The sequence below is a fragment of the Ursus arctos genome, unplaced genomic scaffold (assembly GCF_023065955.2).
Source record: "Ursus arctos isolate Adak ecotype North America unplaced genomic scaffold, UrsArc2.0 scaffold_10, whole genome shotgun sequence".
NCBI classification, from domain to species: domain Eukaryota; kingdom Metazoa; phylum Chordata; class Mammalia; order Carnivora; family Ursidae; genus Ursus; species Ursus arctos.
This window is the reverse complement of record NW_026622764.1, coordinates 14,691,370-14,717,375: the sequence shown is the minus strand read 5'-3', so window position 1 is coordinate 14,717,375 and position 26,006 is coordinate 14,691,370. Positions and strand designations below refer to the sequence as shown.

The 26,006-nt window shown below is 48.5% G+C and overlaps 1 protein-coding gene across 2 annotated transcripts in view; it reads right to left on the bottom strand.

Moving 5' to 3' along the window:
- The window catches only part of ABCC4 (ATP binding cassette subfamily C member 4), a 233,395-nt gene extending 209,070 nt beyond the window's left edge, over window positions 1–24,325 (bottom strand). For both annotated transcript variants that reach the window (XM_026493475.4, XM_044381898.3), the window contains exon 1: window positions 23,951–24,325. In XM_026493475.4, the coding sequence (XP_026349260.1) occupies window positions 23,951–24,024 (74 nt within the window). In that variant the 5' untranslated portion in view covers window positions 24,025–24,325. The remainder of the gene's footprint in view (window positions 1–23,950) is intronic.
- Window positions 24,326–26,006: the final 1,681 nt, after the last annotated feature.

Here is a 26,006-nt window from a genome sequence, read left to right as displayed (position 1 = left end):
CCCAGAGAGCAGACCTGGCCCTGAGGTGTCAAGGTAAGTTAAATAATTGAACTAGGACCAAAATCCCAGGCTTCAGGGTACCTGGTCTGAGGAAGCCTGGAAAGGATAGATCCAAGAGCCCTTCCTCCCCAGAGAACTAGCTGTCATGGATGCCTGGGGAAAGAACAGGGAAGCAGGGATTTCGGATATTGCCCAGTAGACCAGCTACCGAACGAGGACATACGAGCCCTGCCCCCAGTGTCCCCGCATGATGCCAGTCATGTCACCACTGATCACTGGCTCAGAAGTGGCTCCAAACAGCTGTGAGATGTGACAGCAGCAGCACACATGAAAAACAAGGCCTCTCGGCAGAGGGAAGAAGAGCACCTGGGCTTCACCACACCACCATGAAGAAAGTAGGATTCAGGTCAGGGGCACCTGTGAGGAGAAAACTTGGTCCCCCCTCACTGGTTAAGGGGCCGCTTGAGAAAACAGCCAACATGCTCAGGAAACCCAATAGTAAATCATGCTGGGAGACCATCAGCCTCGCTGGGAATCACAACTACAACAAATTGAAGGTACTACGCCAGACCCAATTTATATACATATATATGTGTATATGTATATAAATTGTGTGTCTATATAATGTGTGTGTGTGTATATAGATACATACACACATAATGTGTGTGTATAATGTGTGTGTATATCTATATATATACACACAAATAAAAGGAGGTTTTCTTCATTCTAATATTGGCTGGGCTATGAGTTAACAGACACATTTACAAGATTTTAAGATCTCAAACTGATCCAATTTTTCTCTGAAACAACTCAGGAAGGGGCACCTGGGTGGCTCAGTCAGCTGAGCGTCCAACTCTTGGTTTCAGTTCAGGTCATGATCTGAGGGTTGTGGGGTTGGGCTCCATGCTCAGCAGGGAATCTGCTTGAGATTCCCTCCCTTTGCCCCTCCCACCACTCAAATACATGCACATGAGCTCTCAAATAAAATCTAAAAAAAAAAGAAAAAACACTCAGGAATACGTAATTAAACCTACAAAGCCAGAGTATCCTTTGCCTCCACAGAACCAAGCTTTAAATCTTGTAAGAGAGAGGGGCGCCTGGGTAGCACAGTCGTTAAGCGTCTGCCTTCGGCTCAGGGCGTGATCCCGGCGATCTGGGATCGAGCCCCACATCGGGCTCCTCCGCTGGGAGCCTGCTTCTTCCTCTCCCATTCCCCTGCTGTGTTCCCTCTCTCGCTGGCTGTCTCTCTGTCACATAAATAAATTTAAAAAATCTTTAAATAAATAAATAAATAAATAAATAAATAAATAAATCTTGTAAGAGAGAGCCACCAAAAAAAAAAAAAAAAGGAGAGAGAAGGCCACCCCTTTCTGTTCCCAGTGCCCAGGCTCGTGCCTGGGGCAGAGAAGCTATTGGATATGTGTTTTTGAGAAGAATGATTATATGGTTCAGAATTAAATAATACAAAGAATCTGATGATTATATTCGAAATCCTGCTTTAAAAGTACCCAAATTGTAAATGCCCAAAAACGGATAAATGGCTAAAATACATTAACATGATGGAACATCTTAGAGCTATTTTAAAAGACAAACATAGGCCCTGTGCTACTAAAAGGCATGTTTATATTAAACACTGCATTTTAGGGGCGCCTGGGTGGCTGAGTTGGTTAAGCATCTGCCTTCGGCTCAGGTCATGATCCCAGGGTCCTGGGATGGAGCCCAGCATTGCGCTCCTTGCGCAGCAGGGAGCCTGCTTCTTCCTCTCCCTCTGCCTGCTGCTCCCCCTGCTTGTACACACGTGCATGTGCTCGCTCTCTCTCAAATAAATAAAATCTTTTAAAAAATAAATAAACACTCCATTTTAAAAACAGATTGTGAAACCACTGGAGTATGCACACATGAAAAACACGACAAAACAGGGGCGGCTGGCTGACTCAGCCGGTAGTACACGCAACTCTGATCCTGGGATTGTGAGTTCGAGCCACACACTGGTTGTAGAGATTACTTAAAATTTTTTAAAAATCCAACAAAAGAAATATATACATATTAAGATTTAAAAGAAATACCATGGAGAGTTTGAAAGCAACTTTTAGTTCTTTTTGAGGGAAAGGAAGGGCTTGTGATAAGGACAGGATATGGGGGAGCTGGCAAAATCTTTTCTTTTTCTTTAAAGACTTTATCTGACAGAGAGAGAACACAAGCAGGGGGAGCAGTAGACGGAGAGGGAGAAGCAGGCTGCCCGCTGAGCAGGGAGCCTGATGCAGGAGCTCGACCCCAGGACCCTGGGATCACGACCTGAGCCGAAGGCAGACTCTTAACTGACTGAGCCACCCAGGCGCCCCAGGAGCTGGCAAAATCTTATTCTAGAACTTGGGTGGTAGTTACAACGGGGTTAACCTTATAATAATTCTCTACTCTATGTCTTTATTTTGTATAATATTCTGTGCCTGTTTTATAAAATAAAGGTGAAAAACCGTGGCGTTGAGTGAGAAGTATAATGGACAAGTGTAACATATACATAATCATACATTGACCATTTCCTAGAAATATTTGAGAAAATCATATAACAAATGTATACAGTGACCTAATAACAAAAGTAGGGATTTTGCTACCCTCCCTTAAGAAAAAAAAAATTTTTTTTTGCTTTAGGCTGCTAGGACCGCCATAACAAAATACCACAGACAAGATGGTTTAAACAACAGAAATTGACTTCTTCACAGTTCTGGAGGCTGGAAGTCCAAGATCATGGTGTTGGCAGGGTTACTTTCCTCTGAGGCCTCTCTCCTTGGCTTGCTGATGGCCACCTCCTGTGTCCTCACACCGCCTTTCCTCTGTATGCGTGCCCCCTGGTCTACGTGTGTGCAAATTTTCTCTTCTTCTAAGGACACACATCAGACTGGATTAGGGCCCATCCTGATGTCTTCCTGTCAATCACCTCTTTAAAGGCCCTATCTCCAAATACAGTAGGTACTAGGCATTGGCGTTTTGGGGACACACAAAATTCAGCCCATAACACCCACCAGACTTACCCCCCACCCCCCACCCCCAAAAAAAGGACACAAACATCCAGGACAGGAAGAACAGAGTTGGGGCAAGACTGGCCATGAGCTAAAAACTGCCAACACTCCTAAACGGGTACTCAGGGTTCATTATACTGTTCCCTCTACTGTTGCATGTGCTGGTCATTACCCATCATAAAAGGCAAGGAGGGTTGGAAGAGGGAAGAAGAGAAACAGGAGGAAAACCCACATTTGTGTAGATCTTGGAGGCTGGGTATTTTCTCCATAAAAGTGAGTCATCCAACAATTCAGTAAGTGTCATTTACGGTTAAGAACAAAATATTTTTTCTTTAATCAGCAGTAAGTATACTTTTTAAATAATTTAATTAGGGGCGCCTGGGTGGCTGGCTGAGTCGGTTCAGCATTGGAGTCTTGATTTCGGCTCAGGTCATGATCTCAGGGTTGTGGGATGCAGCCCCATGGTGGGCTCCACACTCACTGGGAGTCTGCTTGAGATTCTCTCTCTCTCCCTCTGCCCCTCCCCCCCTTCATGTGCACGCACTTGCTCTAAAAACAATTAATCAATTAATAAAGTGACTTAAGAAAAAGCACTAGAAAAGGAACAGTGGAAGGAAAGATGGACATCTATTGACCACTGAACCATACCCACCGCGTAGTTCACCTAATTCCACTCCTTGGCCCATTGGTGAGTCTGACGCTCCCTCATCCCCCTATCCCAGGCACAGGGTTTGACTCTATTTCCTAGGCCCCTCCCCTTACAGTTAGGTGAGACCCTGTGGCATGGAAGAGGAAGGGATGCCTGTCACTCACAGGACTTTGGGCCTTCAAACCATGTGCAGACTCTCCACACTCTCCCTCCTCCCACCTCCCAGCCTGGATGAGGAAGCAACCCAGCTTCAACCAGCAGGAGCCTCGCCTACGGCCATGCATACACATCATCTGGGATCTGTTAAAATGCAAATTCAGATTCACCAAGTCTGGGAAGGAGCCTGAGACTCTGCATTTCTCCCAGGCACCGGGTGATAGCCAGGGGCTGGTCTACAGACCACACTTCCAGTAGCAAGGGTCTAGGCAGAGCCTCCCACCGGAGAGGTTCTCCTCTCGGAGGCCGCAGACACAATGATCAAATGATGAGCAGTGGAGAAGACACAGCAGAAAGACCCAACCAGAAATAGCCAGTTGGCCTGCCGCTCTTGACCCTTATCATAGGTCAACTCAGACCCATGATTAACTCCAGTCTTAAAGCACAGCTCGTGAATGTATGCCGAGACAGCTGCAGACAGATGACATTAGCGTGTGCAATATGATAGGCGCTGGCTGGCTTCTATCAACAACAGAATCTGCCACCCTGAGTCAGAGGACAGGGCTGTCAACAGAGGGATCTGTGAAGGCGGTCACTGCCACTGCACGGAAACCGCGGCGGCTGGCCTGGGGGAGAAGACTGCTGGCCTGCAAGAAGGTCACGCAGCCTTCGCCAGCCACGCTGCTCTTGCACAGACAGAACCCCACACAGAGGCCACCGTGGTGATTAACAGAGAGCTTGTCTACAAAGCCTCGGCAAATATTTGTATCACCTTATCCCTTGGCATCCTAGCAGTCCGGTGTTTATAAAACCTGCATGCAAATATCACCATGCTTGTCCAAAATTTGCAGGAAGCAGATAAGAACTTGGCAGTAAGCCCCAAGGATACCTTGAAAGGCTCTGGTTTGCAGTGGGACTTTCTCGGGTTTAATTTCAAGCTTAGTTAACTTTAGGTTCCTTCTCTACTTAAATAACAGGTGACCTAAGAGAAGCAGAGCTCTCCACCGGCTCTCGCCTGAACCTGTGCGAGGGGAACAGGGTTCCCTCTGCCCTCAATCACCATCAGACAAAAGCCTGGAAAACATGCTGCACAGCCAAGAAGCTCCCTCCCACCCAAAAGCTCTAAGCTTGGCCCACTACGAAAAAGCCATTTGAATTTGAATTCCTGAGAAATCTCTATTACTGGCTGTACTCAAAGAGTGCAGGTTGGTTAACCTCAAGCACGCAGCTGAGGTAACTTCCTTGGGGGAATGCTCTCAGGGTTCGGCTGAGAATGACTTTAGCGGGGCACTTTGGGTATTTGCAGCGAAATGCACTTAAGACGCTTTCCAAGTTCATGCGCCCTAGACAAATCTTTCACTGGCAGGGAAAACAGTGCTTCCCAGCCCAGCCTCTCTTGTAATTACCACGGATTTCATAAGCAAACACGAGCTCTAGGGCAGTCCCCTATACTCTGAGTGGTCCAGAAGCCCCCGGGGTCATAGGTGGTTTCTACTTTTTTCTCCTTCTTCCAAAAAGCCTAATATCATGAAAAGTGTATGCTGGGCAAACCTAAAAGCCTTCTAGGGGTGTCTGGGTGGCTCAGCCGGTTAAGTGCCTGCCTTCAGCTCAGGTCATGATCTCAGGGTCCTGGGATCTATCCCGGGTCAGGCTCCCTGCTCAGCAGGGAGTCTGCTGCTCCCTCTCCCTCTGCCCCTCCCCTCTGCCTGTGGGCTCGCTCTCTCTCAAATAAATAAAATCTTTAAAAAAAAAAAAAAAAAAAACAAAACCCAAGCACCTGCTACTTAACACAGAAATAACACCCATACACCAAATGTGTCACCTCATTTATTTTAGGTCTTCAAGGCAGACAAGGAAAACACATTTAGCCCAAAAAGTTCAGGAAGAAGCATCTACTGCAATCAGTTTTCTCCCTAAGTCAAAAGCAATTTATTCGAAACAAGTTCCCTTATTTGGAATCTCCCCAAAATTTCCAAAATCTTTTTTTTCTAAAGTCTGCAAATAGCACGTGGTGTTATGGTTTTTAGACATTTTCTTTTCCTGGTGATTCTTTCAGCTCTGATGATCTCGGGCCTCCTGCCAGGTGGGAGCAAATTTCAGGGGCAGCTCCACCCGGCCCAGGTTCCCTGAGGCCCAGCCTCCCCAAAGCCCAGCCAGCTTGGCTCAGGGGCCAAGTCCTGAATCACATCCCCCAGTATCATTTGCTTTTGTGCCTGCTCCCTTCCCTTGGGGTAAAGGGCCCACCTATCAGACAAAGTCATGCCTTCAACTCCCCGGAGAGGATCACTGAAAATACAAAAAGTTAAAGGCAACACCTGCCAGGTGCACGCATGTCCTTCTGATCCACTGAGTAAGCTAAGGGCCTAAGACTTCGCTGGAGCACCACGGACTCGCTTTCTCGATGCCTCTTCCAGATAACGCCAGGGTTTTCTTTTAAGATTTTTTATTTGAGATTGAGAGGAAAAAAAGAGACAGAGAGAGCAAGCGCAGGGGAGGAAGGAGGAGAGAGAGAATCTCAAATAGACTCCACACTGAGTGCAAGTCTGTCCCAGGGCTCCATCTCACGACCTAAGCCAAAACCAAGAGTCAGACTGTATTTATTTATTTGACAAAGAGCTCAAGCAGGGGAGTGGCAGGCAGAGGCAGAGAGAGAAGCAGGCTCCCCGCTGAGCAGGGAGCTGGATGCAGGGCTGGTCCCAGGACCCTGGGATCATGACCTGAGCTGAAGGTAGGCGCTTAACCGACTGAGCCACCCAGGCGCCCCTGGGTTTTAACAAGCCTGCTTTGGCTATTATTTCTGCCCAAGCTCCCTTCTCTGACCTGGCCATCGATTTCTCTCTAGATCATCATACAGCAAAGCAATTGATACTTAAGGCCCCACTGGACTGACAGAGACTTCAGCCCCTTGCCTGGTTGCCGTACAATCCAAAAACAATTTTTTTTTTTCTGACAAACAGTATGAGGTGTGGAGGGAAAGGGCAGGTGGTTGCACAGCTATGATTTTATTCCAAGTAAACACAATAACAAAGTAGTCGAGCCTAGTTTTTCCTTTAATTTTTACACATTCTTAGGGGAAAAGGCAAAGGGTTAACAAGCGCTGATTTGACTTCGTATTTCTGGTAATTATCCATGAGTTGGTAACAGAGGCTGCTTAAAGTCCATAAACAAAACCTACAGGGTTCTCACAGCACCCAGGCAGAAATGAACGTGTGATCAAAAACTCGCCAGTGCTCGGGCTAGCTCTGAACTTGAAATCTCCCACACCAAACCAGTCCTTCAGGACCAGCCCGCCCGTCCACCTCTCTTCTAGGCAACCGTTTGTTCAGAGCTCTCAGCAGAGACTCCAGACCTGGAATATGGAATTTGTCCGCCACATTCTGACAAGCAAAAACAATCGTACCAGAAAATAGAAGACCAGAGAACCATATTTTATACACAATACAGGGAAGAGCTGTTCCCAAACGATAACTCCAATTTAAAATGTAAGAACCTCTCTGCCTATTATTCAAGAGTTAAGGGGGAAAAGCTAATTACAAATCATACACTTTTCTCTTTGGGCAATACTATGTCAATGGGACAGATTTTCGGAAAATTCCAGCTAACCCAGTTCATTCTTTGAAGCATTAGGTCAATTACAAACATACCAACCCTAGCTGCGTATTCAGAAAGAACAAAACATCCTTTGAAAAGCCTCTGTACGAGGTCTAATAAAGGGCTTATGCAGTAGCAAGTGGAAGAGGGAAAGTTCCATCGGGAATCTTAGGACACACTAAAACAGCTTTCTTAATAATCTTTGGACCTTCTCCCACTCACTTGGAAAAACGTTTCTTATAACCACAAAAACTCAGAGGTGGGGAGCGGGGAAGCAACTGCGAACACAAACGGGTTTAGCAGAGAGCGCAGGGAATCCCACGTAGACATCCTCTGGCCTGTCTCTGGCCTGTTTCTCCAGCGATCCGGATGCCCTTTCCCAGCAAATCCGATTCCCTCTAGCAAGCCTCGCTCTTCCTCGTCCCTCCACGAAGGTCGCCTGAACTTCATCAGAAGGAAGGGGGAGGGAATACAGACCACCCCCCCCCCGACACACACACCAGTGAGGACCCAACTGTATAACCTAAGAGCAGAGACACCACCCCCTTTTTCTTCCCCCAAAGAGGCCAGAGCCAAATGGCCTCTTCCTCCCTCATCCCCACAGAAGCAGCCCTCAAACGCTCTCAAAGCACACAATGTGTACATGCCTTTATTAAAATTTTTTTAAAAAGATGCAACCCACAACTCACTTTTTTTAAGATTGTATTTATTTATTTGACAGAGCGAGAGAGCACAAGCAGGGAGAGCGGGAGAAGCAGACTCCCCCGAGCAAGGAGCCCAATGTGGGATCGATCCCAGGACCCTGGAATCATGGCCTGAGCTGAAGGCAGATGCTTAACTGACTGAGCCACCCAGACGTCCCTCACCTTTTTTTTTTTTTTTTTTTAACCAGGAATCTCAACAACAGGACTGCAGGAAACAGGAATTTTAACATTCACTAATTCAAATGAAGTCTTAAGCGCTGGTCCACCATGTGACGAGCACTCTTCTCGACTGTCGCCCACAGATGGCATCTTCTGGGGAGATCGGAGGTAGGAAGGAAAGCAGGGGACAACCACACTAAGACAGGTCCAGAACAGTGACAGCGATCAGACAGAAGATGAAACAGAGATGCGGCGGAGGATGGGTGGTTCCCTACCTGGGGTTGAGGCAAGGCTCTCAGAGGAAGCCAGGTGTGTACCAAGTCCAGGGACAGCATGTTCCAAGAAAAAGAACAGCAAGTGAGAAGCCCTAAGGTCTAAAGCGCTTAGAGAAAAATCCGGAACTACTAAGCACTTGCCTCTGAGCAGAGATAATAAAAGAATGTCCTATATAAGGGAGTGAATCAGGGAATCTGGGAGAGGTAGCGGGGCTTCAGGACTTCTCCCATCCACCCAGAGTAACTACTAGCAAGTCCAGCAGACAAATACAGAAACTGGCTGGGACTGGATCTGGCCCAAGGGCACACACACACTGTAAGTTAATCAGCCAGGACAGTCCCCACGGCAGTGCCAACGCACCGCTTCTCATCTCTACCAGCTCTGCGGACCCCAAGGGCTGGGCCCCGTGCAGGGCCCCTCGGAGGCCTCGGCCCACCCAAAACTCTGGGACCAGGTGATGAGCTAAGCCAGCCAGGCCACGGTGAAGGTCCGCGTCATTTCGGGGGACTTCCAGCCTCTCCCCCTTCCCCAGGACTTCCCTGGTTCCCAGACTGCTCACCACAGCCCCCTGGCCAGCTCGCGCTCTCTGCCTCACACGGCGAAGCTAAGGGCAGGACTACAATGGCCTTCGCTGGCCGGACTCACACACATCCCAGAACACCCCTCCAGCCCCACGAACTGGACCACCGTGAGACGTTCCCATCCACGTTCCCACTACCTGGTGGGACCCGCCTGGTCTGCGAGGGGTCACCTCCAGGGCCGCACACTCTCCCTGGAGCTTTCACAGCCCGCATTCTTACCGACAAAGTAGAGGCCGCCAGTGGTTTTCCCAGGTGGGGACGGATCATAGGTTTTCACTAGTCACTACTCCTGGTACAAGTGTAGCAAACACTGGCATCACCCTGCCCACATTTCCTTCCAAGTTCCATGGTGGGGTGAGGGGTACAGTTTATGGAACATGAACTTCAGCTCACTGAGAGCGATATTATTTATCATCCAACCTAAGACACTCCTAGGAGTACAACGTGATAACAGGTGTAAACCAGGCCTGTCCTGGGCAAGCCAAGAGTTAGAAGCACGTGGTACAGGTGAAAAGAAAAATTCAAAACAACAACAAGACTGGCAAAAGCTCTATGACCTCAGGCAATCAAAAAAAATTTTTACGATTTATTTATTTCAGAGAGAGAAAGAGAACACGAGTGGGAGGGGCAGAGGGAGAGAGACTCTCAAGCAGACTTCCCACTGAGCGAGGAACCCCAGGCCGGGCTCGATTTCATGACCCTGAGATCAAGACCTGAATCAAAACCAAGAGTTGGACGCTTAACCCACTACGCCACCCAAGCCCCCCTCAAAATTTTATTCTTAATCTGATTTCATTTCACGTCAAGGTAGGATTTCTTTTCCTTTCTTGGGGGGGAGCGGTAGGAGGAAGACTACCACACCAACCCATTTCCTTCCGAAATAAAAAGATGCAAGAACACCGCAGAGAATGGAGGCCTATTAGGAGACCCAGATATAAGGGCGCCTGGGTGGCTCAGTGGGTTAAGCATCCGACTCTTACTTCAGCTCAGATGATGATCTCAGGATCATGCGATCGAGCCCCACGTCGGGCTCAGCGGGGAGTCTGTTTGGGATTCTCTTTCTCTCCCTCTGCCCCCCACCCACACTCTCTCTCTAAAATAAATAAATATTCAAAAAAAAATAGGAAACCCAGATACAAAGAACACACATGCTCTTCTCTACAATCTGACCTAAGGCTACACTCCATCAGGAGCCAGGGGCCCCTTCAGAAGCTAAGACCGGGCCCGAACACGGGCACCGGATGGCGGGCGCTAGGGAAAAGTCACCTGTAACACAGGAGGCTTCTGGGGGTGCACCTCTTCAGGGATTCAAGGAAAGAGAACTTCTGCACAAGCTAAAACACCGTGTCATTCAGCAAGCGCCACCTGTCCCAAGAAGCCATTCCCGGATCACAGCAGCTCCTCAGACTCACGCACACCTGCACGGACGGCTCCCTCCTCTGCCTCCAGAGACTTCCAACATCGGAAGCCGGGAGTCAAACAGCCCAGCCCCTCCGTGTACTAACTCTGTTGCTGTGGGTGCAAAACGTAACCTCTGCACCTCAGCTGGAGGCAAAGGGGCGCCCTTGGCAAAGCGTGTGCAAACGTCACCACAGTTCTGGTAGCGCCGCACCTCATGCGACAGGAATTTACGTTACAAGGCAGAAAACTGTTCGTAGAAGTCCTGGAGTGATCAGAATGGCTGTGCCCAAGATGAGGGCGGCCACTGCCTCTTACTTCAGAGAGGGAAGGGAGCTGAGAGAGGAAGATGGAGGGGAGGGGGCGAAGCCCCCCCATACTCAACCCCTCTTCACAAATCTCCAACCCCCATCGCAGAGGGATTTTGTGGAAACCAGGAAACGGGGCTGACTTGGGGCAGAGGAGGGGGGAACAGAGAAGGTTCAAGAACACAGCAGGTGGGAGCATGAGGCAGGAGGAAGTGAGCACAGCACCGGCAGGAAGCGTGGAATGGGACCTCCAGCCACCAGCAGCTCCCCAGGAGCCACAGGGAGGAGCCACGGTGGCCTGGCTCCCTGCCCGGTGACCACCACCGAGGAAGAACACGCTAGCCTCACCCGTGCTCCGTCCTCCCCCAAGCACGGCGGGGTCGGCCCTTCCACACACCCACACACAGGGTGCCGCACAGCTTCACGGTCACCCCCTCCTTGAAATTCCTGCCAGGAATTCGTTGTGAGAGGGAGGAAACCACTAACGGCTTTGAACCAGACCTTCTGTCTGGGTGACCCAGGGCCAGCTTATGTCAACCTGCCTCTGGGTCATCTCAAGCTTGCCAGTCGGGGTTCAATCCAGCTGCCACGGTCCTCACCCACCTCACACACGGCCTTCCCCACAGCCCGACACTGAAGGAGTAGCTATTTACCCACTTTGTTCTGCCCTCAAGAGAAACGCCAATTCCCAGAAATCAAAGGCGATGAATTCCCTTCTCAAAAGTGTGTGTGAGTCTGCTCTCTGTGGGAGTCCTTCCTGCTGCACCTCATCCTTCCTGGAAGCGTTTCTAGAAACTGTGCCTCCCCCTTACAGGAAAGGAATCCTTCCCTCCCAAGGAACTGTGTAGATGAAGCAGCCCTGGAGAATTTCCCTTCAAGACTTCAACTGACTTTCTGAGCGGCTCCTAGCAGAGAGGACCAGAACCCACGAGACAGACAAAGAGAAAGAGACAGACAGACACAGAGAGAGGAGGGAGGCAGGGGACCCTAATCTGGCTTACTCAGAGGGCCGAATTCTCTCTTATGCTCTGTTTCAAGGGAAAAAAAAGTATGTTTCAAGGAAAAAACAGGATGTTATATTCAAAAGGGGAAAAGCAAAGGGGATTCTGAGTATGCCTGAGAACAATGGAGTCACCTCTTTTTTTCAGCTCTTAATACTTGATACACTAAAGACTTGCATGGGGCTTTCACAAAAGCAAAATAATTTGGTTAAATTTACATGCAGATGTAAAAGAGAAAGTTCAGAGCTCGCGTCTGAGTTACCCCATCGCCTTAAAGAACATAACCTCCGCTGGCTGGTCCGTCACCAAAGATCCACAAACCCAGTTCCGGGGAACTAACGCGATCATGAGTGATCCCATTTCAAGAGCAAGAATGATACTTGAACACCCGGCCTGCCTGTCCAGGGACACAGCTCATTCTCCTCCTGAGTCAAGTACTCTGAAGGGTATTTAAGGGCACTGCCTTTAAGTCTGAAAAGTTTTAAGGACTTTTACCTGAATTCGACTCAAAATTTATGAGGCAGCAGGCCTATAACCAGCAGGTCAACAGAAGGTTAAGGTCATGAGGTCGAAGTCCTCAGTGAGTTCGGTGTAATAGAGGATAAACGACCACAATACAAAACAGCTCTGATCAGTGACAACCAGTGGCACTCACTCCGACCAACACCTCCACGGGACACGGGGTGCCTCAGGTGGCGGGGGCTACACGGCCAAGTACCACTGATAGGGCGACTTAAATAACAAAAACTGAGCCTCTCACAGTTCTCCAGGAATGGAGTCCATCCAAGATCAAGGTGTCAGCACCATTAATAGAAAGACAGTAGGTGCCAGAAGCTGACTTGGGCGGTTTCGGCCACGTTGCTCTGCTGTGGAGCTGTTTTCTAGAAGACTTCTGGAGGATGTAGCTACCATCACCTGATAATTTCCCAGGTGCTTCCACAGACAGTGGCCCAGTTCTGAGTATAAATTACACTCCCCTTCGCTGCTTTCTTTTTTTAACAAACCTTCATTTCTGTAGCAGTTACTAACAGGTCACTTCTCCATCGGAGATGGGTATCACACACCACACCACTTCCACATTCCCTCCCTGCTGACTTGCCCTGCTTCACTGCAAATGGGGAAGAAGAATAAGTGTATAGCATTTTATCCATTTACTATACTTAAAAACATAAGTTCTAGAATATACCGAGCTTGGGGCGTCTGGGTGGCTTAGTCTTGGTTAAGAGTCTGCCCTCGGCTCAGGTCATGCTCCCAGGGTCTTGGGATCAAGTCCCTCATCCAGCTCCTTGTTTGGCGGGGAGCCTGCTTCTCCCTCTGCCTGCTGCTCCCCCTGCTTGAGCTCTCGCTCTGTCAAATAAATAAATAAAATCTTTAAAAAAAAAAAAAAACAACTCCAGATTAAGTTTAATTTTCCCAACTTGTGGAAGAGGATACTGAAGCCCAAAATGATTGCGTGTCTTGCCTAAGGCCACACTAGCGAGTGCAAGATCATGGACCAGCAGCGGGTCCTCTGGCTCCAGTCTGTGCTCTCTCCTGCGAAACTTAATAAAGGAAAACTCATTTAAGATGGAGTCAGGAGGGGTGCCTGGGTGGCTCAATTGGTTAAGCATCTGCCTTCAGCTCAGGTCATGATCTCAGGGTCCTGGGATTGAGCCCCACCTTGGGCTCTCTACTTAGAGGGGAGTGTGCCCGTCCCTCTCCCTCTCCTCCCACTTAGGCATGTGCACGCTTGCGCGCTCTCTCTCTCTCAAATAAAATCTTTAAAATACATAAATAAAAATAAAAAATAAAATAGAGTCAGGAGGCCAGAGGGGGAGCCCTCACATCCCACCACTCATGTCGTGGCTCCAACAAAAAGAAGCCTATACTTTACCTTCCCAGCAGGAGGAAGGGAGACTTTCTCCTGCTTCGGCAACACTCCCGCCAGTGAGAGGCAGTCACAACCCAGCCCAAGAGAAGCAACTACACTTCTGATTCACAGTTTACTCCAATGAACTTTCTGCTTATAGCAGCCCCCTCTCCTCTATAAAACAGGGTTCCTGGGACACCTGGGTGGCTCAATCAGTAAGTGTCTGCCTCCGGCTCAGGTCATGCTCCCAAGGTCCTGGGATGGAGACCCCAAGTCGTGCTCCTTGCTCAGCAGGGAGCCTGCTTCTCCCTCTGCCTACTGCTCCCCCTGCTTGTGTGCTCGCCCTCTCTCTTTCTCATAAACAAATAAATCTTTAAAAAAAAAAAAAATAGGAAAGAGCCCACAAGAGCCAGCCCGTGTTCATTAAGAGGAAATCATGCTAATTCCTGTCTTCGTCGGATTTCAGAATGACTGCCCGGTACATGAGTACGGTACCTCTGGACCCCCTAAGACAGATGGCACGACCTCCCACAACACCTGTGGCCAAGTTCATCTGCTACCCAGTGTTCCTGAGTGGATCAGCCACAACCTACAGGACAGTTCCAGGACCTGTCCTTTCTGGCATTCAGAAAGCAAACTACAAAAGTTATCAAAGAACTTTCAACTGACAACAATGGGATACTGAACTCTGACACCAACAAAATGAACTTAAGCAGAGATACAAGAGCAGTTCGTGTGGGGATAAACCCCATGGACCGTGACGTCAGTTCACCGTTCGTCCAATATAGCCCAATTGCATACATTGCTCACCGTACCCAAATTTCATCGCCAGCCCAGACTTCCAGGAGCCCCCGACACATGACCAGCTGCCCACTCCCCCTCTCTACTTAAACGTGGAGCAGGCGTCTCACACTTAACATGGTCAAATCCAAACTCCCAGTCTTCTCCAACCCACTCCTCCTGCAGGCTTCAGCAGCTCATTTAATGGTCACTCCATCCTTCCAGGGGCTCAGACTGAACCCAGAGGCAACCCTGCCTGTCTCTGCCTCTCAAGTTCCACAGTCTAATATCGAAGATGCCCAGCTCCACCTTCAAATAAGCTCTTCCCTGAACCCGACTACTCACGACTGCCACTCCCATCATCCTCCTGGTCAAAGCCACCTCTTGCCTGAACCACTGTGAAATCTCCCACAGGTCCCCCTGCTTCTGCCCATGGCTTTCTTCAGTCTATCCTCAATACATCCCAAACATCTAGAATGGGGGGGAGGGGCGCAAACATTTTCTGTAAAGAACTAAATCATAAATATTTTAGACTTTGCAGGTCATACAGTCTCTGTAGCAACTACTCAACTCTGCGGCTATAGCCCAAAGACAATACATATATGAATGAGCATAGCTATGTGCCAATAAAACTTTATTTACAAAAATAGACATAAGCTGGATTTGACCTGTGGGTCATAGTTTGCCAACTCCTGCTCTGGAACATTACCTGGAACACAGCAAGCACTCAAAAATATTGGTTAAATTGTCAAATCAGTTACTTCGAACACGACCTCTAGCAAGAATAAACCTAGAATAGGTCTAGTTCCAGATGCCACATTAATATAAAGACACTGAGGGGCGCCTGGGTGGCTCAGCTGGTTAAGCGTCTGACCTTCAGCTCAGGTCATGATCCCGGGGTCCTGTTGAGCTCAGCAGGGAGTCTGCTTCTCTCTCTGCCTCTGCCCCTCCTCACCTCCCCGCTCATGCTCTCTCTAATAAATATGATGTTTAAAATAAATAAAGACATTGATAAACCAAAGCATATTCAGTTCAAGCAGATGGAAAAGGTCTGAAAACCCTGCCATTTAAAAGCAACCTAAGAACTGGAGACAATCCTCTGAAAGATTTAATGGATCCATGACAATGGTCTTTGAATACCAGAAGGCCATCATGGGGAAGGGGGAGTCAATTTGTTGTGCACTAACCAAAAAAAAAAAAAGAGAGAGAGCGAGAGCGAGATACAGATGGGCAGAAACTGCCCCAAAAGAAAACTGGCTCAATACAGCATTCTTCTGGCATTCCAGGATGAAGATTAGTAAGAGCAGTAAATTTCCCCACCGCACAATGTCTGGAAGGGATTCCTGTATTGAGTATGAACTTAAGATCTCTCCCATTGAACCCTGTAATTCCGGGACACTGGAAGGAGGGCACACAGGAGCTAGCCTGGGGAAAAAGGGCAGACAGAAACCAGCCCCATGAAGAGGCCGGCACAGAAATGGAATGAGCAGCTAGGAGTGTTCATAGAGGACAGGACTGGGGAGGAGAGATAAGGATGCAAGTTGGTAGGATGAAACGGGAGAAGAGTGTGATCCCGAATGACTGTATCAAACACTTTATCACTGTTCTCAGGACACACTACCCCTTTCCCACAATTCTGTGTCCTACCCATGCCCATCCTCCCCCAGATGACTCCCCACCTTCTTCATGCTATCCCTCCCTGAAACCCCCCACTGGAGCGTGCCTTAGTCCCACGTCTACAACAGCGCACACCCGATGTGTTGGGATTCACTCTCACAGCAAACTGCGGGACATGAGGACCACACTTTCTAGCCCACCTTATGGTCAGAGGCGAACGTGTGACTGACACCTTGCCAATAAAATGTGAGTGCAAAGGACGTAGGCCACTTCCAAGCCAGGAACACAAAAACCAGCCACAAACAACTTCTTCCCAGCTGAAGAAAGAGGACTTGGAGAGGTCCCAAGGACTGAGCCACAAGATACAAAAAGTCCAGCTACTGAAGAAGTGTGTGTAGTTCCCCACCCCCAACAACCCGACAAGGACTACAAACATGAGATCAAGTGTGTTGTTTTGTTTTTTAACTAAATCACTAAGATGTGGGGCTTGCTTTGTTCAGTAGCTAACACCAGTTACAGAATTAAGTAGAACAGACTGTGGGAGCTCTCTGAGAACAGGAAGGTTATTTTTATGGATTTGAATGCAGGAACACAAAAGGCACTCAAATGTTGGCCGCACTCAAATGCTGGTCAAAAGAATTACCTAAACCACAAGGAGGCTGGACCAGTACCCTTGGCCTCCCACTGTGCTCTCAAACAGAAATGGATTTTAAGGGCTGAGAAAGAGCCCAGAAAGCTTAGCATGAGTCACCCAGAACCCTGTTAAGAAAAATTCTGACTCAGGATGCCAACACCTGCCCCCCACCGCCAAGATTATGTTTCTATGGGTAGGGAATGACATTCCGAAATTTACATTCCTCCTCTATCTGGGAAATAAACTATGGCAATTTACAAACAAAACTGTTAGTTTACAAATGCTAAGTAACAAGAGAAGGTGGCGTGGCTACCTTTCAATATTTATTCACTGTTCTGGTAAACCCAACATTGTTTGGTTCATTTCATACTCTCAACAGCCCTATGAGATGAGTATCATGATTCTTCCCATTTTACAGACGAGGAAACCTGCCTTTGGTCAGGTAAACAGAGTTCACATTTATACCCAGACACGTTAGCTCCAGGCGGACACTGCTCCACTGTACCTCACCTGGATTAGGGCTCAGGGCTGTATCAATGGACCTCTGGCAATGGTACGGACATCAGCCTGCTTTCCCCCATTGGCTCCAAAACCCTGGTAACCAACCCAGTAGTTCACTCAGAGGCCCCTCATCAGTCAGGACCCCAATCCTGGCTCTGGGGGCCCTGCACAGACAGGATAGTTACCAAATCTGTCTCACCTCATCAGAAAAGTCCGGTGGTGTGAGAAATGATGGAAGACAAGACTCAAAAAGCAGCTCTGGAAGGACTCTGAATGCCACCCTTAAGACCTGCTCTTGAAAGCAGTAAGGAGGTAGGTGGTTTTTAAGCAGGAGGATGGCATGGATTTTAGGGGAAAGACAGGTGGCAAGAAAACCCACTGGGAGGAAGAAAAGCCAAGAGCATAAGCTGAGGCTGAACAGAGTAGAGGGACACACGCTCCAGGAGGAAGGGCACCTCTGTGCATTTCCATCCCCTTGGCTCTCACACACACACATTCTGGAAACACTTGCTGAATGCAGATTCCAAGGGCATGTCTTAAGTTTAATCAATGGGATTTGATGCCCGCAACATCTGCAGGAACGGACAGGTTCGTGCCTTAAGAATTGGACGGCCAAGGGGCGCCTGGGTGGCACAGCGGTTAAGCATCTGCCTTCGACTCACGGCGTGATCCCGGCATTATGGGATCGAGCCCCACATCAGGCTCCTCCGCTATGAGCCTGCTTCTTCCTCTCCCACTCCCCCTGTTTGTGTTCCCTCTCTCGCTGGCTGTCTCTATCTCTGTCAAATAAATAAATAAAATCTTAAAAAAAAAAAAGAATTGGACGGCCAACACCACACATGGTAATTCAGGAGACAGCATGATGAAGAGAGGGTAGGGGAACGTGCTTCAGAGGCGAGCATCTGTAAAGAGCATACTCATTCACTAACAAGACGTTTACGTGTCCGCTGGCGAGTCAGCAGACTCGTTTATTTTTCCACTCAACCAGTGTTTACCTGTGGGAGCCAGAGCCATGGAGGACAGGAGCCTGAGCACTTTGGCCACTGCCTGTGCTGAGGATGTGGGCAGGATACCAACTGGAGCACTGCGCCCACCCCCCCCCACCCCACCCCCAGCTGTGCTGTCCCTGGCAAGTTGCCCAACCTCTCTGGACCTGCATTTCCTCATGTGTGAAATAGTAGTCACTGCTTATAGGACTGAGGATTGACCGAGACAAGTCTGAGCCCATAGGAAGCAGTCCATGGGTGTTAGTGATGATCAATGGACCCATCTCTGAGGACGAACCACCTGCCCAAGGGCCCAGCAGGAACTTAAAATGCAGATCCCCAAGTCCCACCCAGCCCAACCAGAATACTGGGGAGAGGGAAGGACCCTCATCCGCATTTTAAAGGCATCTCAGAAAACAGTCACGAAACACAAGTTTGTTTTGTTTTAAAGATTTATTTGAGAGAGATAGCAAGGGGGGGGGGAGAAGCAGACTCCCCACTGAGCAGGGAACCCAAAACAGGGCTCGATCCCAGGACCCTGAGATCATGACCTGAGCCGAAGGCAGACACTTAACCAACTGAGCCACCGAGGCACCCCGGTAAACATGAGTTTTAACTTCTAAAAAAAATTAATCTTACCCTCTACTAACTTACATTTTTAGTTATCTCACTGTAGGTACATAAGATAAAGAGATCTTAGAAGGATTAATCTTTAAATGGATCAATCTTTGGGGTGACTGGCTGGCTCAGTCGGTAAAGCATGTGACTCTTGTTCTTGGGGTTGTGGTTCAAGACCTACGTTGGGTGTAGAGATTAAAATATTTAAAAAGTAAAAATAGGGCACCTGCTCCCCCTGCTTGTGTGTGAGTGCTCTGTCAAATAAATAAAACCTTTAAAAAAATGAAAATAAAAATAAATAGATGGCTCTAAAACTTACACTCCAGTCTTCAGGAGGCCCCTGGCCGTGACAACATGAGGCCTTAGCTCGGGACTAGGTGACTTTGCATTAACAACCATCCCCAGTCTCCCAACTGCAAGGCTCAAATTATTCACTTACAAGTATAGCCACACAGAATTTACAGGGCCAAAGAGAAGAGTTGAGCCCATTCCAAAGCCCAGACCTTTCCACTGCATTACTGGCAACCACCTTTACACAATTCATCAGCACAGAAGCCCAGAAAATATTTGCAGGGGCTTAGAGTTCACACAAAAGAAACCCCCCAGAGGCCTGCTCATGGTAAGAGACAGGGTTTCCTGGCCCCACCGAGAAGTGACAGACGAGATTCAGGACAAAGGCTCACGTGGTGCATGGGCTCCACACCCCAGAGCAGGCACAACCTGGGAGATACACAAGGGGGAGGGGGGGGTCCCCTGGAGAACCCAGAAAGGCAAACTATCTACTTGACACACCTGAATGACCACTAGTTAACCCCACTCACGCTGAGCAGATGCAGAACTCTAAGGATAAAAACAAAAATCAAACAGAAACTACAGGAGAGAAACTTACCAAATTTTGTTACTGTTTATTTCACTTCAGGGGTTTTAGTAAATTTCAGTACACCTTCCGGGTGTTCCACTTCTTGCTTGGGCCTGTAGTTATTGTATAAATTTGCCAAAAACTCATCAAACTAAATGCTAAAGAGAGGGGAACAGGCAGAGGCAAGAAAAAGGGCCCTGAAAAGCCAGCCTCCTTCTACAAAATTTGAATATTTGATTGTTAATGAACAACAGGAGATTAACATTAAAAGGTATTCTGGGAAGGAGCACCTGGGTTCCTTAGTCATCCTGACTCTTAGTTTAGGCTCCGGTTGAGATCTCAGGGTCATGGGATCCAGTCCCTCCTTGGGTTCCATTCAGAATCTGCTTATCCCTCTCCTGCTTCTCCTCCATTCTCATGCACTCTCAAAATCTTTAAAAATAATAATAAAAACAAAAGGCATTCTGGGGGCATCTGGCTGTCAGAACTTGCAACTCCTGATATCAGGGTTGTAAGTTCGAGCCCCGTGTTAGGCATAGAGATTACTTAAATTAAAATCTTATAGGGCACCTGGGTGGCTCAGTCGATTAACTGTCTGACTTCAGCTCAGGTCATGATCTCAGGGTCCTGGGATCCCAGCCCTGTGTCAGACTCTGAGACGCTGCATGTGAAGTCTCCTTCTCCCTCTTCCCCTCCCCCAACTCATGCTTGGGCGCACGCACACACTCAAAATCAAAAAAATTAAAATTAAAAAAAAAAAAGGAATTCTGAAAATGGTACAAAACCCCAGTCTGGTGTTTTTTGTTTTTTTAAGATTTTATTTATTCATTTGACAGAGAGAGAGCACAAGCAGGCAGAGCAAGGCAGATGGAGAGGCAAGCTACCCACTGCGCAGAGAGCCCGACTCAGGGCTCGATCCCAGAACCTCTGGGATCATGACCTGAGTTGAAGGCAGAAACTTAACCGACTGAGCCACTCAGGTGCCCCACAAAACCCCAGTTTAAAATGAAACATCTCAAATAAATAAAGCATCTCCAAAAAATAAATGATAAAACGAAACTTCTCACTGCACTCAGGATCACTACTGAGGGCCTAATGCAGCCAACCTCTGGAAAGCATCACAGCACTCAGCATCTGCACTTCCCTCCCAACCCCAGCTCTGAGATGTCTGCAGTCTAACACCAGTGGCAGTCTGGCAACAGCACTGGCTTTTCAAAGTGACAGTCCAGAGTGCGCCAGTGTCAGGGGAGTGAGAACGTAAGCACTCTCAGGTGGCCTAAATGCATGTGGCCTAAACCCTTCTCCGGGAACAAGTCTCAAGCTGCTAACAGCGGAGCGAGGGTAGACAGATAAACGTAGAACTCATCTCGAGGGACGCCACACAGCAGAGAAGTGGGACACGTCCACAGAGTCTCAGGGGACAGGACAATCTAGTAGTACCCAGCTGGATCAGCTTACACCACTTATTTCTAATAACAGGAAAGAGTAAGAATTATTCAATAAACCATGATGAGAAAATGGGCTGTTTTGGAAAAAATGAGGCCTCTCTTATACCAAATACAAAAGGAAACTCTAGCTGACTTTGTATTAGAAAGAAAATGCTTATGGAGATTTAGATGGTGCTGGAATCTAAACAAGATATATTACAGAACCAACAGGAAAAATTAGAAAGAAGAGCTCACTGATAAATTTAAAACCTCCTATCTAGGGGCACCTGGATGGCTCAGTCAGTAGACTGTGTGACTCTTGATTTTGGGTAGTGAGTCTGAGCCCTTCCATTGGGTATAGAGATTAAAAATAATTTTAAAAATCTTTTTAAAAATTCTTTAAAGATTTTTTCTATTTGTCAGACAGAGAGAGAGAGAGAACATGAGAGGGAGCACAAGCAGGGGGAGCAGCAGGCAGAGAGGTAAGCAAGCTCCCTACTGAGCAAGGAACCCGATGCAGGACTTGATCCCAGGACCCTGGAATCATGACCTGAGCCGAGGGCAGATGCTTAACCGACTGAGCCCCCCAGGCATCCCTAAAAAAAATTCTTTAAAAACAAAAACAAAATCTCTGATCTAAATTAAGAGTCAAATAAAAATCTGAAAAAAAAAAATAAGCACTATTACAAGTTATTTCAAAAATATAAATGCCTCATAGAAAAAATCTAATATACAATTCAAAGATACAAAAAAAGCTCCATCTCTATAAATCAAATTCAGATTACAACCTTGATATTTTTAATCTTTGACTTAGAAAAAAAGTAATTCAGCTACTGAAGGTCAACAGTGAAATATGCACACAAACCACAACTGAGGGTCAGTTGGTCCAAAATTAGAAAATAAAATTTTGCCTTTCACCAGTTATTCCACTTCTGGCAACAGAGAAAAAGGAAAGATGCACAAAAATACATGGCATGAATATGCATTATATCATTATTGGAAATAAACTGTATCTAGCAAAAGTGAAAGGCTGGATAAATTATAATTAAATATAATGTTTTGAAGATTTAATGCCATGATTAAATGTTAACCATAAAAAATTACGAAGCAATCCTGATTCAGAACTATTTGGGGGGAAGAAAAACTCTAGTTTTCTAGAAAAGATGTGTGTGCATATGAGTTTTAGGGGGAAGACTAAGAAACCAAAGTATCAGCAGGTGTACTTGGCTAACAGAAATAAATCATCTATATTCCTTTTTCTGTAGTTTTAAATTTCTTACAAAAATAGAAATTATACATATATATGTATAATTTTTCTTTTCAAAAATCCACAACAGGGGCACCTAGCTGGCTCAGTCAGTGAAACATGCAACTCTTGATCTCTGGTCGTGAGTTCAAGCACCATGTTGGGCATGAAGGCTACTTAAAAGTCCGCAACAATTACCAACAGCCATTATGTACAACTCCTTGCAGACCCAAGTCCACCCTTTGCTGTGAAAACACCAAAACCCCACTAAGGCCATTTGTACAGAAGTCCGTAAAGCTAGTTACTGGCATCATTTGGGTAGATAGCTATAAGTTTAGAAAGCAGATGAAATTTGAAAGGAAAAACAAATATCCAATGAGAAGGTGAAAACTCGGTTTTTCTCTACAAGGTGGGCCTCGTCTCCACGCAGCACTTCCCCGAGGGGCTCATTTCAACTTTCCCCACCTGCATTCACAGGGGTACACATGGAAATCACTAAGGTGGCCTCAGACTTTCAAATCCCTAAAAATGCAGAAGGTAAATAAATACGGGACGGCAATCATGGTCAACAGCTGACCTCCAAAGACATGCCCCTTTTTTAAAACTATAAAACTGGAACAATGCCAATGGGGACAGTGGCTTAAAGCAGTGAGCCAGGCTCAACCTTCCATCAGAATCACCTGGAGCACAGGTGTAAACCCCACCCCCACCTTCTACATAATTCACTCGTCAGGAATGGGTGTCAGGAGAATCTGCATTTCTAACAAGCTCCCAGGTGATGGGGATGCTGAAGGTGTGAGGGCCACGCTTTGAGAACAGCTGCCCTAAAGCATGTAAGAGGTCTCACATGTGTGTCCCAGACAAAAGCAAAACGTGTTCAACAACAGTGTGCCCATTCATTTAAATAAAAAAGTGAAATGAAATCTGCCACAACTAGCTACCAGGACACAAGGGTGAGGCGCACGCGGACAAAGAGAGAGCAAGACATGGTCACACACACAGGGCTCCCGGTGCAGTTTGCAACTCAGTGTCACGTAAGGAATATCAGAAGAGGTGGGGACGCTGTGGGGGGGATGGCAATGGTCCAGAGCGCTAATTAGACTTTGGTTTAGATAAAGGAAGCTGTTCAGAAGCTGCTTACTTAGGAAGAAAAGGGTGCAGCTTTAGTTTATGAGAAGGGCGAATTCCTGAGCGGTACTGGGGAAGGTGGCTAAGGGTGGAAGGGTGGGGGTCCAGTCGGTTCTCCAAGCGGTAATTCTCTCCGGGCAGCCTCGGTTCTCCCCCTCCCCACCCCCTGCTCGGGCTCCTGCGGCGGCCGCTGCTACGGCTGCTCCGCGGCTCCTCCTCCCAGACACCGGAGGCTGGCGGGGCCGCCAACGCCAAGGCAGGGAGCCCTGTGAGTCCCCGCCACCAGGTCCCCGGCTCCCCCCGCCCCAGCCGGGCTCCCGCCCGCCCCGCGCGCCAGGGCGCAGGCGGGGACCACGCCGCGCGGCGCCGGCGGCAAGCGCTGCCACGCCACGACCCTCCACCCTCCAGCCCCAGAAGGCGCCGGCGCGTGGCGGCGGCATGTCGCAGCTCGGGCGGGGCGCTCACCAGAAGAACACGCGCGAGCAGAGGTTCGCGTTCTGCAGCGGGTTGGGCTTCACCTCCGCGTACACGGGCAGCATCTTGCCGCCGGGGTCGCGCTGCTCCCGGAGACGCGGGCGAGGATGCTGGAACAGCGGCGGCCGCGCCGGTCCTCTGGGCGGGAGCCCAAGAACCACCCGCTTCCGGGAGCTGAGCGCCGGCGGCCCGCCCCGTTCCCGCCCCCCGGGCCGCGCGGCTCCTGCCGCCGGGAACCTGGAGCTTGGAGCCTGGAGCGACACGCCGCTTGCGAGGCGGCCGGACGTGGGCGGTGGAGACCACGCTGCCCGTACCCCGTGCAGGTACGAGGCGAGGCCGCCGCCGGCGTTAGATGAAGGCCGGCGGGCAGAGCTCGTGGCCCGCAGGGCCCACGTGCTCTTACCTGGCTGCAAACTTTGCAGAAGTCCCCGCTCCAGGGCACCCAGCAGAAGCTGCGGAGGGGAGGCGCTGACCCTGCCCACCCAGCTGCTCGGAAACGCCCCCTGGGCCGCGGCTTTCAGAACACGTGGGAGAGCAGCCAGACCACTTGAGCCTTCTGGGCTTGCTGCCCTCATCAGGACCAAACAAGGGTGCCAACGTGAGGGCCAAACATTTGACCTCGGACAAGAGCAGGATTTAGCACGGATTATCTTTGTAGAGCTGCAAGACCTAAAGAAAGGTAACAGGATTGAAAGAAATCATCTGATTTGGGAAGATGAATGCACGCTGTCTTCGGGGGCAGGCTTTTTGCATCTCACATGTTGCGTTGCACGGAGGAGCTCTTGTCAGCTTTTACTGCCCTCTGAGACTGGGAAAGGGGGCTACGTAAGGAAGAGAGCCGGCCTTATGATTTCTTTCATCATGCCCTCAGAGCCTGGCAGAATAAACGTGGCCGAGAGAACACCGGTTACTGCACTGCTGGGGACCTTACCTCACCTCTGACTCTAACAAGGCCAGAGTCAAGACGGTGTTATTATCCCTATTTTCCAGATGAGAAAGATAAGGCTGAAAGACAGAACTTTTACATCGTCTTAGAGTCAGTAAATGATGAAACCCGCCTGGGACTGAGTCAGAGTCCATCATGGTCTGTCCCACTGGTGATGGTCAGTGTGCATGAAAAGGGCTTGGATTGGGGTGCCTGTGTGGCGCAGTCGTAAAGCGTCTGCCTTTGGCTCAGGGCGTGATCCCAGCGTTCTGGGATCATCCCCGCATCAGGCTCCTCCGCTGGGAGCCTGCTTCTTCCTCCCCCACTCCCCGTACTTGTGTTCCCTCTCTCGCTGGCTGTCTCTCTCTCTCTGTCAGATGAATAAATAAAATCTTTAAAAAGGGGGGGGCTGGATGGATGAATGGATGATTGCAGGAGTTAATGAACAAAATCTTGGACTTCCACTCAGAAGTGTTAGGTTGTTATGTGGCCATCTCACCAGGGCTCAGCAGCTTCTCTTTCCTTCAACCCTAAATGAAAAAAAAAACCAAGGTTACATAGTACTTCTAGCAAGATCACTTTTTAAAAAAAAATTTATCAGGTGATTTCTAACCCAAGGTGGGGCTCAAACTCACCACAAGAGATCAAGAGTTGCATGCTCTACTGACTGAGCCAGCCAGGTGCCCCAGGATCATTTTATTTTTTGATAATTTCCCATTTACCATGGCTAAAATGGTGTTACTGATAATGGCTTTTTGGTTACCTGGGGGGAGTTAGGTGGGGGATGGGTGAAATAGGTGAAAGGAATTAAGAGTCCAGTTACCATGAATAGCACTGAGTGATGTATAGAATTGTCGAATCCTTATACTGTACACCTGAAACTAATAAACATGTGGGGCGCCGGGGTGGCTCAGTCAGTTAAGTGTCTGCCCTCTCTCAGGTCATGATCCCAGAGTCCTAGGATGGAGCCCTGCATGGGGCTCCCTGCTCAGCAGGGAGTCTGCTTCTCCCTCTGACCCTCCCCCCTCTCATGCTCTCTCTCAAATAAATAAATCCTTAAAAAAAAAAAAGATTTTTTTTTTCATTCACTCAACAAATGCTTAGTGAACGCTTTTTCAGTAT